The sequence below is a fragment of the Calypte anna genome, chromosome 1, assembly GCF_003957555.1.
Source record: "Calypte anna isolate BGI_N300 chromosome 1, bCalAnn1_v1.p, whole genome shotgun sequence".
NCBI lineage: Eukaryota > Metazoa > Chordata > Aves > Apodiformes > Trochilidae > Calypte > Calypte anna.
Window position 1 is genome coordinate 124893865 of NC_044244.1, and position 13378 is coordinate 124907242.

General features: G+C 40.0%; 1 protein-coding gene across 2 annotated transcripts in view; it reads right to left on the minus strand.

Annotated features, from left to right (window-relative positions):
- PRPS2 (phosphoribosyl pyrophosphate synthetase 2) overlaps positions 1-9687 on the minus strand; it is a 28291-nt gene extending 18604 nt beyond the window's left edge. Inside the window, exon 1 of one of the 2 annotated variants that reach the window (XM_030469633.1) lies at positions 9380-9687. In XM_030469633.1, the coding sequence (XP_030325493.1) occupies positions 9380-9501 (122 nt within the window). In that variant the 5' untranslated portion in view covers positions 9502-9687. The remainder of the gene's footprint in view (positions 1-9379) is intronic. The other variant, XM_030469634.1, reaches the window with a different exon arrangement.
- Between the last annotated feature and the right edge of the window lie 3691 nt (positions 9688-13378).

A 13378-nucleotide genomic window follows, 5' to 3' on the forward strand; every position in this document is an offset into this window, starting at 1 on the left:
GAGCATTACATACTCTGCATCAAAATACCTCCTAAAAGAGGGCAATTATTTTTCTATGATAACCAAGATGTTACTGAATCCAAAAAACTACTGCAATTTAGAAAAAAAGACAGACCAGAAGTCTGGTGAAAATGTACGCTATATTGTCCAGGTGAAGTTGTTTAAAAAAAAAAAAAAAAAAATCTGAGAGGGCTACTCAAACAGCTCACTGTGACTCAACAACTCTTACATTGTGTCAGTCCTTCCATTTGCTCTGTGCTTTCATACTTTTGTTCCTTATGATAGTCTCTAAGAGTTATCTTATTCACACACAGATTTCAAAGAAAATTCTGGCACTGATCACTGCTAGCACCACAGAATTTGAAAATTAAATATAGCTTATAATGAAATAGGGAAATTAAAATAAGTCAACTGAACATGAATCCCTTTTTCAATTCTAGAACCAAGCAGGAGAAATCTCCTGCTGACCCCCAGTAACTTCTCACATCTGTTACTCCAAAACTCACATGTAAATCCAGCAGAATAACCATTTTTCTCTGAATCAATAAAAAATGTACAAGAAATACCACCTAAATAATGAGGTAATCAGATATTTCAAATCCATGCTCTACTAAGTTAATCTTAATTATTAAACACTAATACCTTGGACACTTATTTAAAAGTGTTGCATTTTTATCCTAGACACAAATAAGCAAAAGCTGCTAGCTGGAAACCATCCAAATGGCCCAGATGTGGATCAAATAATTAGTGGGTCCTTCAATGTTAAGGCTTGTCCAAGACAAACACAATATGAACAACTTATAAATATAAGCTTTCAGGGTGCTGTGCAAGCTGCTTTGGCCTTCTGTAGCTACAGAACAGAAAAAAGAATTTATTGCTTAAAATCACCTTAATGGCATGCAAACATTTGATTTATTACCATCAAGTTGAGTCCACATTCTCAGCTCCACTGTTTGACTCCTCTAAAGTTCCAAACAGCCTTCAAAAAGATCCTGTCTTAATTTAATGTTTTTCCTTAACTGATTGTTTCTTGTTTTTGTTTTTTTTTCCTAGAGAATGCTACTAGCAGGATTTCTTAAGGCAAAAAGAAAGCAAATCATCCAACAAACACCAGATTGTCTGGAAGGACAGAGGTGGACAGAAACAGTGTCATCTGCACATATGTCACTGTTAATCAAGGAAACCTTTTGGAGGTTTTCATCATAGTACAAAGACATGATTTTTGCTGATGAAACCTTTACTTCCCTGCCCAAGTTTTTGATCAATGGAATAGAACTCTTCAGAGGAAATTGTTTTGATCAAAATATTTTCATAGTGGATTTTTTTCCTGTTTTGGAGCTAAAGAAGTATTCATCAACATAAGTTCAGTAGTACACTAAACATATTCCACAACTGGAAGAACTGATTAGGCTTAATTAGAAGCCCTACACAAAACCAGTTCTGGCACAGGAATATCAGAGTTCTGCTTCCCAGAAATATAAAAAGCCCCCAAAATAAATAAATAAACCGAGAAACTCTCATTGCTGCTGAACACACAAAGCCAGCTCTGAGTAAAGCCACTACCCACTAGCTTATGGAGGCAGCCTCAATCATCGTTACAGATTCATGATTATTATGAGGGCTCTGGAAACCTATAATTGCCACTTGACTTAATAACAAGTGTTGTCACATACACCTTTGGAATAAGTCAAAAGGAGAATGCCACCATAAGCAGCTCTGTGGCACCTCGTTCAACTCAAGTTACACTCCAGTACTAGAAATTAGCCTAGGAGTCATTAAAAAGGAGAAGACATTAGAAAAAGACTAAGAGAACACAGTCTTAAGAGTCATTGGAATGACAGGGAGGGCAAAGTAAGACTTCAGTAACTGGGCAAAATGTACTGTCAGTTTCATAGAGACATTATGTAATAGGAAAAACACTTTGCTGGATGACAAAAATACATGAACTTACAGTTTATTATCTACACAAAGAACACTGAACTATAGCACTTGGAGTTGTTTTGCTCCTTTCTAAGCACACTGCAAAGATATAACAGGTTGCAGAAGGCTGAGGAATATACTTTAAGATAAATATAGATCTGGTTAATAAAATGGATCTGAAGTGATGCTGCTTCAATTTTTCAGCCACCTTGGCCAAGCAAGAACTTTTTCATCTGTAAACAACTTAGAAAACCAAACTGCTATTATTTTCTCTCAGTGCATTTGAAAAAAAATTGTTTATGTTCTTCAGGCCAAAATGACACCCTTACTTAGCACATAGAAATATAGCTGTAAATAGAAATATCTTTTCTAGTAGACACAGAGGTTATGTGCAAACTAAAATAATCAAGATAATAAATGAGAATACTGAGATGTAATTATTGCACTAAGATCTTCTCCCAAATCAACTGGAGACAGCTGTGCAAAACATCAGTACCTATTACTGTCTGCCTTCTTAAAGCCTAGTATTGAGAGGCACTGTGTAGACAGCAAATATTCACACAGCTTCCTATTTTATCTTTATCAAACCAGTAAGTAAAAGATAGCAAATCACTATGTTCAAAGTATTTCATCAGACATAGCCTTAACTAACCACACTGGGGGAGTTTTGCATGGGGTTTTTTGTTGTTGGATTTTTTTTGGTAGGGTTTTTTTGGGGGTAGTTGTTAATTTTGGGGTTTTTTCCACCTTTTTTAACATTCAGATATAAAGAGATAAACAATAAGTCTATAAACTACAGTACCAGGTATCAAAATTGTTGCACCTCAGATACCTATGGAAAACACCAAGCTAACAGCAATCAAATTTTGTGAGTTATCTTACTAACATTACTACTAAATTACACTTAGACCATCTATATCATGGCCAAATTAACTGTCTGGAGGTTATTTAAACAATTTCACATAGTGAGGACACAGAGAAAGGACACAAGAACAAAATCTTGCCTCAAGATTACAAGCTCTATTTGTTTTATGCAATTTAATCAAATTCAGCTATTTGGTAATAGTTTAAATAAACTTCTCGTTCAAGATGAACCAACAAAATCATTACATTAGAAGTCCTAACACCACACAACTGTGTTTTAAAATAAAAAATATAGAAATCAGTAGCCCACAAAAGTAATTAACTTTGAGCCAGTTGTGTAAAGTCCATAGTACAAGGCTGTAGCTGGGAAAGTTACAACACAAGATGAAAACCACGTTTGAGTGTTGGTATCTGCCCACATCTTGCAAAGGCTGATTTGAGAATTCAATTTAATAAGTAAAAACTTGAATAGAATAATTACCATGAATTAAGGAAAAGGCTCAAAAGCCACTGACATTACAAACATATTTAAATGCCTGAAGCATTGCTTAAACAAAATTCAAAATCAGGCACTTCTAACAACTAGAAAATGTGTCAAAATTTAAGGTCTAGAGTCCTCATACAATGTGCAAAAAGAATCAATACCTCAAAAGTGATAAAAAAATCCGGATGCTGAATTTGCAATTCACTGAAACTCAGCCAATGGAAAGCACTAATCTGAGGGGTGTGTTTGACCTCTTTCCTTTGGGAGCACATTTTGCAGAGGAAAGCCTTTTAACGCAAGACCTCCAACTTACTGAACAAATATTTTGACTGCTGTGATTCTATACAAAAAAAAAGTGGGTTCCAAACAAAGCCCAAAGCAAAGAACCAATAAAATATCAGAGTTGGTTTTATGCCTATAGGAATGCCATATCACCTGGCATTCATGGTCTCCACTCAACACTAGGCTCTTCCACTTTGACTAGTTGCTCCAAGACTAAATCCCAACCAGATCTTCATTAACAACTGGCCTGTCCTAATGGTGGACACCAGACTGGTAAGCACCACAGGATGGGAAATATCTTCCTACTCTCTGGTCTCACACATAGCCTGCCACTGCAAGAGGAAAACTTCATTTAAGCATCTCTGGACTGCCAAGTGGCAGTCCAAAAGGAGCCCTCAGAAATTTGGAAGCAAAGGTCTAGCAAGCCTGATCACATGCAGAGACTACTCAAGGGTTGAGCAGCAAACTATGCAGCTAATGATATGTGGAATCATCAGCCATTATTCACACATAATTGTTTGGGTTTAAATATCAAGAATTTAGTATCTACTTGAAGAAAAAAAGTGTGGAGTATACAGGAAGCTCAATAAAGTGGAAGCCTCAAACCAAAATCTTCAAAATATTTTTGGGCCTTTTTCTGATTCAGAGCAATTAAAATAAATAAACAGCCACATTTTTTGCATCTCCAATTCCCTATATAAACAAAACACACACAAAACACAGTCTGAAAACAAGTTTTATCTTATTCAACCAAGGTAGTAAAATCCCTTGCTCAAGGCAGCATAAGTGGGCATAAGGGATCACGAATAACACCAGTCTCCCTTGCCACAGACAGAGCACAACTCTGATTGCAAATCACTTGTTCAGCATCTGGATGGTATGAGGAGATATTTTGCATCCCAGCATGTCTCTGTTCCCTATCACCTACAGTTGATTTAACACCAGCTTATCACATGAGCTTGCTTACTCCATGACTGGAGTATTGGTGCAAACACCATGACCACCTACTTCACTGTGGGTGACACAGACGACGACCTCCCTGCCCCCCAGTGGCTGAACCCGAAGGAGCCAGGCTACGGGAATGTAGTGAGGCATTGGAGGCAACTTCAGTAGGAGAGCTGCAGGGTGTCAGAAGGGACATGGCAGGAAAATGTTACAGCCCAGTGCTGAATTGTGCATCCCTGATATATAGCACTGGTCCAAAAGTTTCCAGGTTTGTTTCTGATTTTTTCTATTATTTACTTCATGGAACTAATGCTTTCCATTACCACACTTTGCATGAAATAAAAATTCACATCCATGCTTGTAAGATTCCTGCAAGGAATCATCAACTATTTTTTTTCTACCCTTCTAAGACTAAATTTCAGTCCAAGATACCAATTATATTGTTTACTTACAAACAAATGACCCTCATACCAACGACACAGCTTTTCCCACACAGTGGACAATGTCCCTTTGAAGTCAACCCATATTTTCCTCCATACACTTAAATCAATATTTCTGAAACAACACAGGTTCAGCAGCTAAATTTAAGATACAGGAAGGCAGCCTCCAAATTCATATGTGCCAGGCAGAATTTCAATTCCCTTACTGCGAAGATCCACAAGACAACTCACTTCAGCCCATGAATCTGACAGGAAAAAGAAAGCAAACTCAAAGGCTCAAAAGAATGGGTGGGAGCACTAGCTTCTTCCACTGGGGCAGATGTGTGTAAAAGGATGCTCTCTCTTACTCCAGTTTCTCCATTTTGAGAAGGACAAATATATCAAGCACAGCATTAAAAGAAAAACATTAGTTTTTAGAAAAGTAAACATATTATATATTGTAGGAAATATTTAAGAAGTGATGTACATTCAGTGATAAATTTTTTTATCAGCTGACTCACCAAAATTACCTTCACTGGGACTTAAATGTGTATCAACTATAGTTAAATGTCATCTCAGTGTACTATGACACAATTTTGTGAACAACAAAGAACATTTACAATCTGTATGCTTCAGTCAGAATTTCATAATGCTGAGGCTACAACAGTTATGCCTGGTTTTAAGGACTTCCATTCTTCTCCTCTTCCTCCATCCTGCCCAACTCTGCTGATGATTGCTCTTTCTGGGGTTTGAAGATAAATTGACTGAGCCCTCAGGGCAGCCCTAACATTTTGCTAGATAAGTGAGAAGGTGGTACCACCCAAGCTCCCACCAGGAGAATGGCTGGTACTTAATTGACATACAAGCTTTGAATACTGAACAGAGTTATCTTCTACAACCAGATATTATTGAGGAGCTGCTTTAGTTAGGGCTGCTTGACTTTGGTACTCAGCTGCAGAAAAGCATTTCCATACTATTTAGATGAAAGGAGGAAAAAAAACAGGGCTGTGGCTGAGTCTACTGGCAATTTCCCTCACTTCCTCTGGCACAGACAGCACATTTCTCAGTTGCAGACCTGTGAGAATGCTGAATGCCTACACATCACTAGAGAACCAGTATATTGCATGAAAAACTAGTCTCAATATAAATTAAAGAGAAGCCATTCCCATTTTAAAAGTTCTGAACTTGGGAATGTACCTGCCCATTTAACCACAGTGCTTGTCAGTGGTGATCCTATGCCTGGCTGAACTTGGGAGTTCATCTTTAGTTGCTCAAACCCCCTTGCATCTGCTAAGGATTGGGACTGAGACCTAGAGCCTGAGTTGAAATTTAATGCAAAATATTTAATTAGTCTTCCCTCCACACTATTCTGCAAGACCAACTGCAGTTCCCAAGCAAAGGGTTTCTAGATCTGACCTTTTGATAAAGTCATAAGCCTGGGGCTGCACACATTTATCAATTTACACATAGTTTACATTTATGTTAAAGAGGATGCAGCAGACAGCAAAACAGATTTTACAAAAGATGAATCTTCTCTACAACTTGCTAACTTAACAGATTTGACAAAGCAAGAGTTTGATGACCCTCCAGCCCAGGCTTATCTGTTTGCACAGGGGTTTGCCTGAGAGCCATTGGGAAGGTTTAAAGGTTCTTTGAGCACTTTAACTATCAGGTTCTAGTATTCTGCAATACTGCAAATGTATTTCATAATGCAAATACACTTTTTTATAAATTTAATAATGCAACAAAAATTAAAAAAAAACCAAACCTGTATTATCTTTATATAGAAAGAAAGAAGTTTTTGCTAACATACACACAATATGAAACTTTGCTCTAAAGACAGGCTGAAAATCCAGATGCCTTAGGAAAGGACCATCACTGCATAAATAACTTCTCAATTTTAGCTGCAGTTTACCTTCAAGTACATTGTTAAGGAATTCTCTTACATCAGTCTACAAAACTTGAAGGTAAACATCCTGAAATAAATATCCACTTAAAACATTATGTAGTGGATACATTGTACGTGCTGAAAGGGAGACAAGAACTTAATTTTAGAATATAAGAAGTACAAAATTGTAAAAAAACCCAGAACAAACAAACAAAAACCCACAAAAAACCCCAAACACTTACGGACTTCAAGTGTTTTAAAGCATTTTAATTATAGGGAGAAAAACAAAATAAAAAAAGGCAATGTTAACCTCATAGTATTGCAACAGAAACAACGAGAAATAATGTTTTGTGTTTAGATTAGATACATTCCTCATATCTATACTACACTACACCCCTGCTTGCTTAAGAAAACTGGCACTACTAGATTAGCCAAACCACTGACATGCTGCAGTCACCACTACCTACTTGTTTAAAGGCAGAGGTCAATGTTGCACACCTGGGAAAAGTTAGAGTGATAAACTAGGCATTACTGTATCCTAAGGCCTAGAATTTAATTAACTTACTAAATACAAAACTTTGGAGATAAATTTCTGCTATGGCAGAAATCTAAATCAATTAATCTCCACTTAAAGTATAGCAAACCACAGAACTAAAGAAGTGTGTCTGGAACATTAAATCAAATCAAACATAAGTTAGCAAGAGTCATGCAACCAAATACACAAAATCAGTTTTATGATGGAGAAAAGAGATCAAAGAGCAATAAAGTGACTATGGGGCTGGAAAGACTTGAGAGAAGTTTTAAATCTTCCTTTAATCAGGAATGAATAGATGGTTTAGCATGTGCAAGCATTAGGTTGCATGAACACCAATGGAAGAGGGTTTACAGTAATGCCAATGAGCGTAACTAAAACAAGAACAATTAAACTTGGAGTGAAAAACAGAAAACAGAATGGAAGAATAAACTTTGTGAGAACAGTTTTAGAATACACTATGCTAATCTTTCAAAGGAAGCAATGAAAACATGCTTGTTTGAGAGATTCAGAACAATAACAGAAAAAATAAATATACAATAACTTCAGAGACTAGCCAGCAACTTACAGTCAGGAACCTGTTTTTAAAAAATCAGGTGGCACCCTAGTCTCATACACCTATATAGAAAAGCAGTCACAGTCTTACCAGCTCATGCTATCAACATACAGCTGTGACTTCAACTTAAAATTCTTCATTAAAAAAAAAAAAAAAAAAAAAAAGAGTAAACAAGATAGGCAAAATAAGTTAAGATGACAAGCTAGTAAACAGCAGTATTGGTAGAAAAACACATGGCAAGCACTTCCTCAGAGTCAAGTGAGCAAGCTGCCTTCATGTTTGGTTTTTTTTTCCACTGTGATCCGTTACTTTCTGCATTTGGCTGGCCAGAAACCTAATACACCTCCACTTTTCGGGGTAAGACAAAGCCTTCATAACACCTGTGTTATCCTCATGTAGGACCATTGGTCTTACACCACAGAGGAAGTCCATACAGGAGCTGTAACCAGCCCACTGCACACACACAGCTGGCCAGTACTGCAAATAAAGATCAGTTGCAACTAGTCACAGAAGGGCTAGGGTGGGAAGGGACCTTGAAGATCATCTACTTCCAGCACTCTTGATCAGGTTGCTCAAGGCCACTACAAGGTCTCCTCGGAGTCTCCTCTTCTCCTGGTGGAACAACCCCAACTTCCTCAGCCTGTCTTCACAGGTGAAGTGCTCCAGCCTTCAGGTCATTTTAGTGGCTCTCCTCCAGACACGTTCAAGGAGCTTTGAGTTGTTTTTATGTGGGAGGCTCCAGAACTGGAGAAAGTACCCAGTATCCCACTGCAGGTGGGATCTCAATCCAGAAGTGTGATTTGACCCAGGCTCTTTTGCAAGCTTTTATCCCACCATCACCACCCTGTTCTTATATCCCCTCACAGACCCACTTAAGAAACTGTGCAAGATATTGTAATTCATAAAATCCAGATAATACCATTTTTACGGGCATAAAACTGATTAACTGCTTAATTAACTGTCTGAACAGCCCTCAGACTGCAAACAGGTTTGCCTGCTGCAAATACCACCGTCAGCCCCAGGAAGGATGCTCTCCACCTGGGAAGGGGCCGTCACTCCCCTCCTCCAGCGCAAGGATGAGCCCAGAGGAGCTCTCCCGAACTAGCTCAACCCGAGAGAGCCCGGACAGCTCCGGTGCAGCGTTTGCTTCCCTGCAGGCCCCTTCTGTCGCCGGCGGGAGGGCGGGCCGGCCAGGTTAGGTCACCCGTAACCGTGCTGTACCCCTGCAGCTCCACCCGCACCTGGACAGGGCCACCCAAACGATTGAGCGGCCCAAGGGCCTACGCGGCTCCCGCAACCGCGGGACGTGCCGGCCCGGAGCCGGGGACAGCCCGGGGAAGGCAGCGGAGCGGAGCAGCCGCCCGGCTGCAGGGGTGTGGCCGGGAAGCGAGCGCAGGTAAGGCCGCACCGGGCACCGCCCCCTCCACAGGCAGAAGTCGGAGTGCCTGTTCCCCAGGACGCTGCTGCTGCCGCCGCCCGCCCCACGCACCTGGTCTCCTGGTTGCTAAACTTCTTGGTGACCACCTTGCCCAGCTCCAGCCCGAGCCGGTCCGCCACCCGCTGGGACAGGTCGTGGTGGGAGCTGCCGCTGAACAGCACGATGTTCGGCATGGCGGGGGGACAGGGGGGGAAAGGGAAGAGGGGGGTCAGAGAAACCGATCGGGGATGCAGAGAAGGCGAGAGAGAGAGAGAGAGACCGGGTACTGCGGCGAGGGGTCAGATAACCAGCGGCGAGGGTCCCGCCTCCGCCACACCGCCCGCAGCGGGGAGGGGCCGGGCCGGGGCGAGGCGGGGCGGCGGGGCACAGGTAGCGCCGGCAGCCGTTAGCCGCGGCCGTTAGCCGGCTGAGGGGCGAGGCTGAGGGAAGGGCGGGGCTGGTCCGGGTACAGCCGAGCCGGGAGGCGGGCAGAGGCGGGGGAGTCCTCTCACTCCACCACCACCATCCCCTCCTCCTCTTCTTCCACCACCACCATCCCCTCCTCCTCTTCTTCCACCACCACCGCCCCCGGCTCCTCCTCCTACTCCCCGCTGCCCTTGCCCAGGTGTGATCCCTCCCCTTTCCCAGGCAGCGAGCTGCGCTCCTGTCCCTGAGGCAGGCTTAGGGCGGGCTTTACCCTGGGGGAGAGCGGTGCTTCAGCTTCGCTTTCCCACTTTAAGAGAGGGACGAACGAAAGACCATCAGGGTATGTATGGCTCAAGTGACTCTGCCACCTAAAAAAAAAGCGATCTCCAGATCCAGCTATACCTAGCTATATGTTTAGCCACGCAGCCATCTAACTACCTTTTGCTTCCTGAGCTGCCCTGGTGTAACCTGCAGCCGATTCTATATATACACACCATTCATTTTCCATTAACCTGTTTGTTTTCCTCGATTGTTGCTTAGAAATAGGCTCACGTACAAACTACAGCAGGAAAACTGAACAAAGACAAAAAGGTTTTAGCTTCTAGCTAGTACAATTTTAGCTTGTATCTATAAAATAAATAAATTGCATTGGATTAAGGACTTGAGAGCCACCTCGGTTCTCCTGCTTTAAGCAAATCTTTGCCTTGAGGAGCAAGGTCTTGAACATACATTTGATAGTGCTCAATTGACGAAATTATGCATGAACACATAAACCCCAGAGCTGCATAGTTCATCTCTATTGACAGATTTAGACCTGGTCAAAAAGTCCTATCAAAGTAATTTTTTCAAATTAATGCTGGATTTTTTTATTAAATGGAATTGCTGCAAATATTTCATGATATAAATCCATCCAAAAATAAATATAAATAAATACATTTTTTAGAAGTACAAATAGATAGATGTCCTGAATGTTTTAACCAGCACCTGAGTGAGAAATGGTTTGGATTAGGGCGTTAGGTGTTGTTAAATAGCTTGCACTGCCATTCCCAGTGGTCTAAGCCAGATATTTCCAAAAATCAGACACTTCTTGCTGAGTGTTGCATCATTGCAGAGGCAATATAAACAGAGGACATAGCTTATGGACAAGAATGGGAACAATAAACATTGGTAGATTCCTTTTCAGTGCTGGACACATTGTCAAAACCTCAAAATATGTGGCCCGATTATGTGGCCTACTCACTCTGTATGCCCTCTGTATTTCCTCCTTATGTAAAAAGAAATGGGTTTAATTCAGCACTGTAGGCTCATAACAGCATCTGAAAGTCAAGCTTGTGTTTCCTCCAGCTCAGTCATCTTCAACACCTAGTTTTCTAGGCTACATTTTGTTCTGAGTAACTTGCAACTTTGAGTTTTGCCAGCTGTCCAAATTTCACTCTGATTTTGAATACTGGTTATTACAAAATCTGTAGCTTCTGTGATGTAGCTCTGTTTCCATTAAGACTACAGCAAGAAAACTTGCTGATATGACCTCAGGATTATCAGAACTAAAAGCACTCCTAGACAGGAATAAGTAGTTTAACTTCAAAATAATGTAATCAAGGAAACTTCACTGTAGACTGAGAACACCACCGGAACTTTTGAAATCAATGAACTTGCTCTTTTTTTTCCCCCAAGGTATCCAATTAAAACTGTTGACCTCACATGCAGAGTAGGATGTTTTCCACTGTTTGCTGGCTTAGCAGGAAACTTAGACAATTCTTTTCAGCTACTAGGACTTTTATGACCAGCAGCTACTTAAAGTTTATCCTGTAGCAACCATATAGAAACTACAGTCATTAAAACTAGTTGTCGTGGCTGATATAAAAAAAAAAATTAAAACCTTTAAAAATATTGCTGACACTCAAACTCTCATTATCTTTCCTTTGGTTTTGATAGACTAAAATAGTGGACCAGAATTCAAAATTTGGTGTCATTACCACTTGAAGCTTTGCACTTTTCCAGAGAAAAAAAAAAATTAAAAATCAACGTTTCTCCTTTCTCTTTTTACTAAATTAGAACAGTAAGGGATCAACCCGAATAACAGCAGAAAGCAAAACTTTCAACAGGAATTTGCTTTAATCCTTTCATCATCACATTGTGGGAAGAGACAGTCTTGCATGATGTAGGATATAACAATCAGCAGAGTACAAGCAAATGCTGTTTCCTGGTAACAAGGTGCCAGTTGGTATTGGTCAGTTTAGCCGGGACAAAGACTGCAACAGTTACTAATCAGCTGGACCTGAGGAAGTGTACTAATTCTGCTCCTGCAACAGAAACCTCTTCCAGAAAGGTATGAGGGCAAAGAAAAAATAAAAGACTTTCATATATCAGAAACAGAAAACGAACTTCCAAGTGACTCTGATTTGCATAAAACTGAAAAATTGTCACCCATCTTAGTTTTGTTGCAGTGCACATTTTTGTGTATCTTACCATATAGCTCCCTCTATGACTCTCCTTACCCTAAAAATTGTTACACCCTGTAAAAAAAAAAAGGTCACTCAGAGTAACGCAGGGCTTTTGTAGTTTTTGTATCATAATGACTGTTGACACTTTTTTTACTTCCAAATTACGAAGTATTTTTATGGAGAAATCTTTGTTCAGGAAAAAAAAAAACAACAAAAAAAACCAAGCAGCTTTTTAAAAGAAGTGACAAATCCCTATTTGGTCTCGGGAAATAAAATCTGATTTTCAAGTTATCTCATTCCTTCCTCTTACAGTCATAGTTCACAAAAGGCTCCGATGCCCAATTCTGTCCTCAGTTACAGTATTTACTTACCAGGCATTAGCAAATCATAGCTGTGGGCTCAAAAGACTTGAAAAATATGAGATTTAAAATAAATAGTTGCAGGCAATTTTAATTTGTTTTGTGTATTTTTAACCGTTGGTGTACATTTAGGCCATGATTTTCTCAGAATTTCCCTTAACAAAAAAAAAACCAAACAAAAAAAAACCAAACCAAAAAAAAACAAAAGAAAACAAAAAAAACAAACAAAAAAAAAAAAAAAAAAAAGCAAGCTAATATTTGTCTTTAATCACTTGTCTCCAAGGGCTTTGGCTTGAAGAATAAAGAACAAATATTGGAGGCCTTGATATGGGATAGCAGCAGCTGACAGCATTACAGTAACATCTGTCCAAACATATTATCTCTGCATTTTGAGACTTGTGATTCTATTGTCTTCAAATGCTGATCTGGTTCTTCCAAAGCTTGTTCTATCCTGCAAGTATAAAAACATAAAAAGTTGTTAAATGAATAATGCTACTGAGAAAGCATAAAGTTTTGTCATAAGATCCCTGTACATGTTCCTACTACTCAGTAACTTAGATTTTTCTTCATGACCTTGGCCACCCACTGCTCCCAAATTGCCCTCAGTGTTCTCAGCTTCCACACAGCTCCAGTCATCTCTCTCCCAGCTGTCTTCCAAATCCCTATTGCTTCTCTGCTTCATTCCATGGCTTCCAATTTCTGTGACTGTTTCTACTGTTAGCTCTAGATATTTTCTGAATACTGAATATTTCAGCTTCTGCTTCTCTTTCAGAGCCACGGCTCTATGATATCCTATTCAGCTGCTATTGAAATGTCTTTGATCACTTATCTCCACTTTTCTT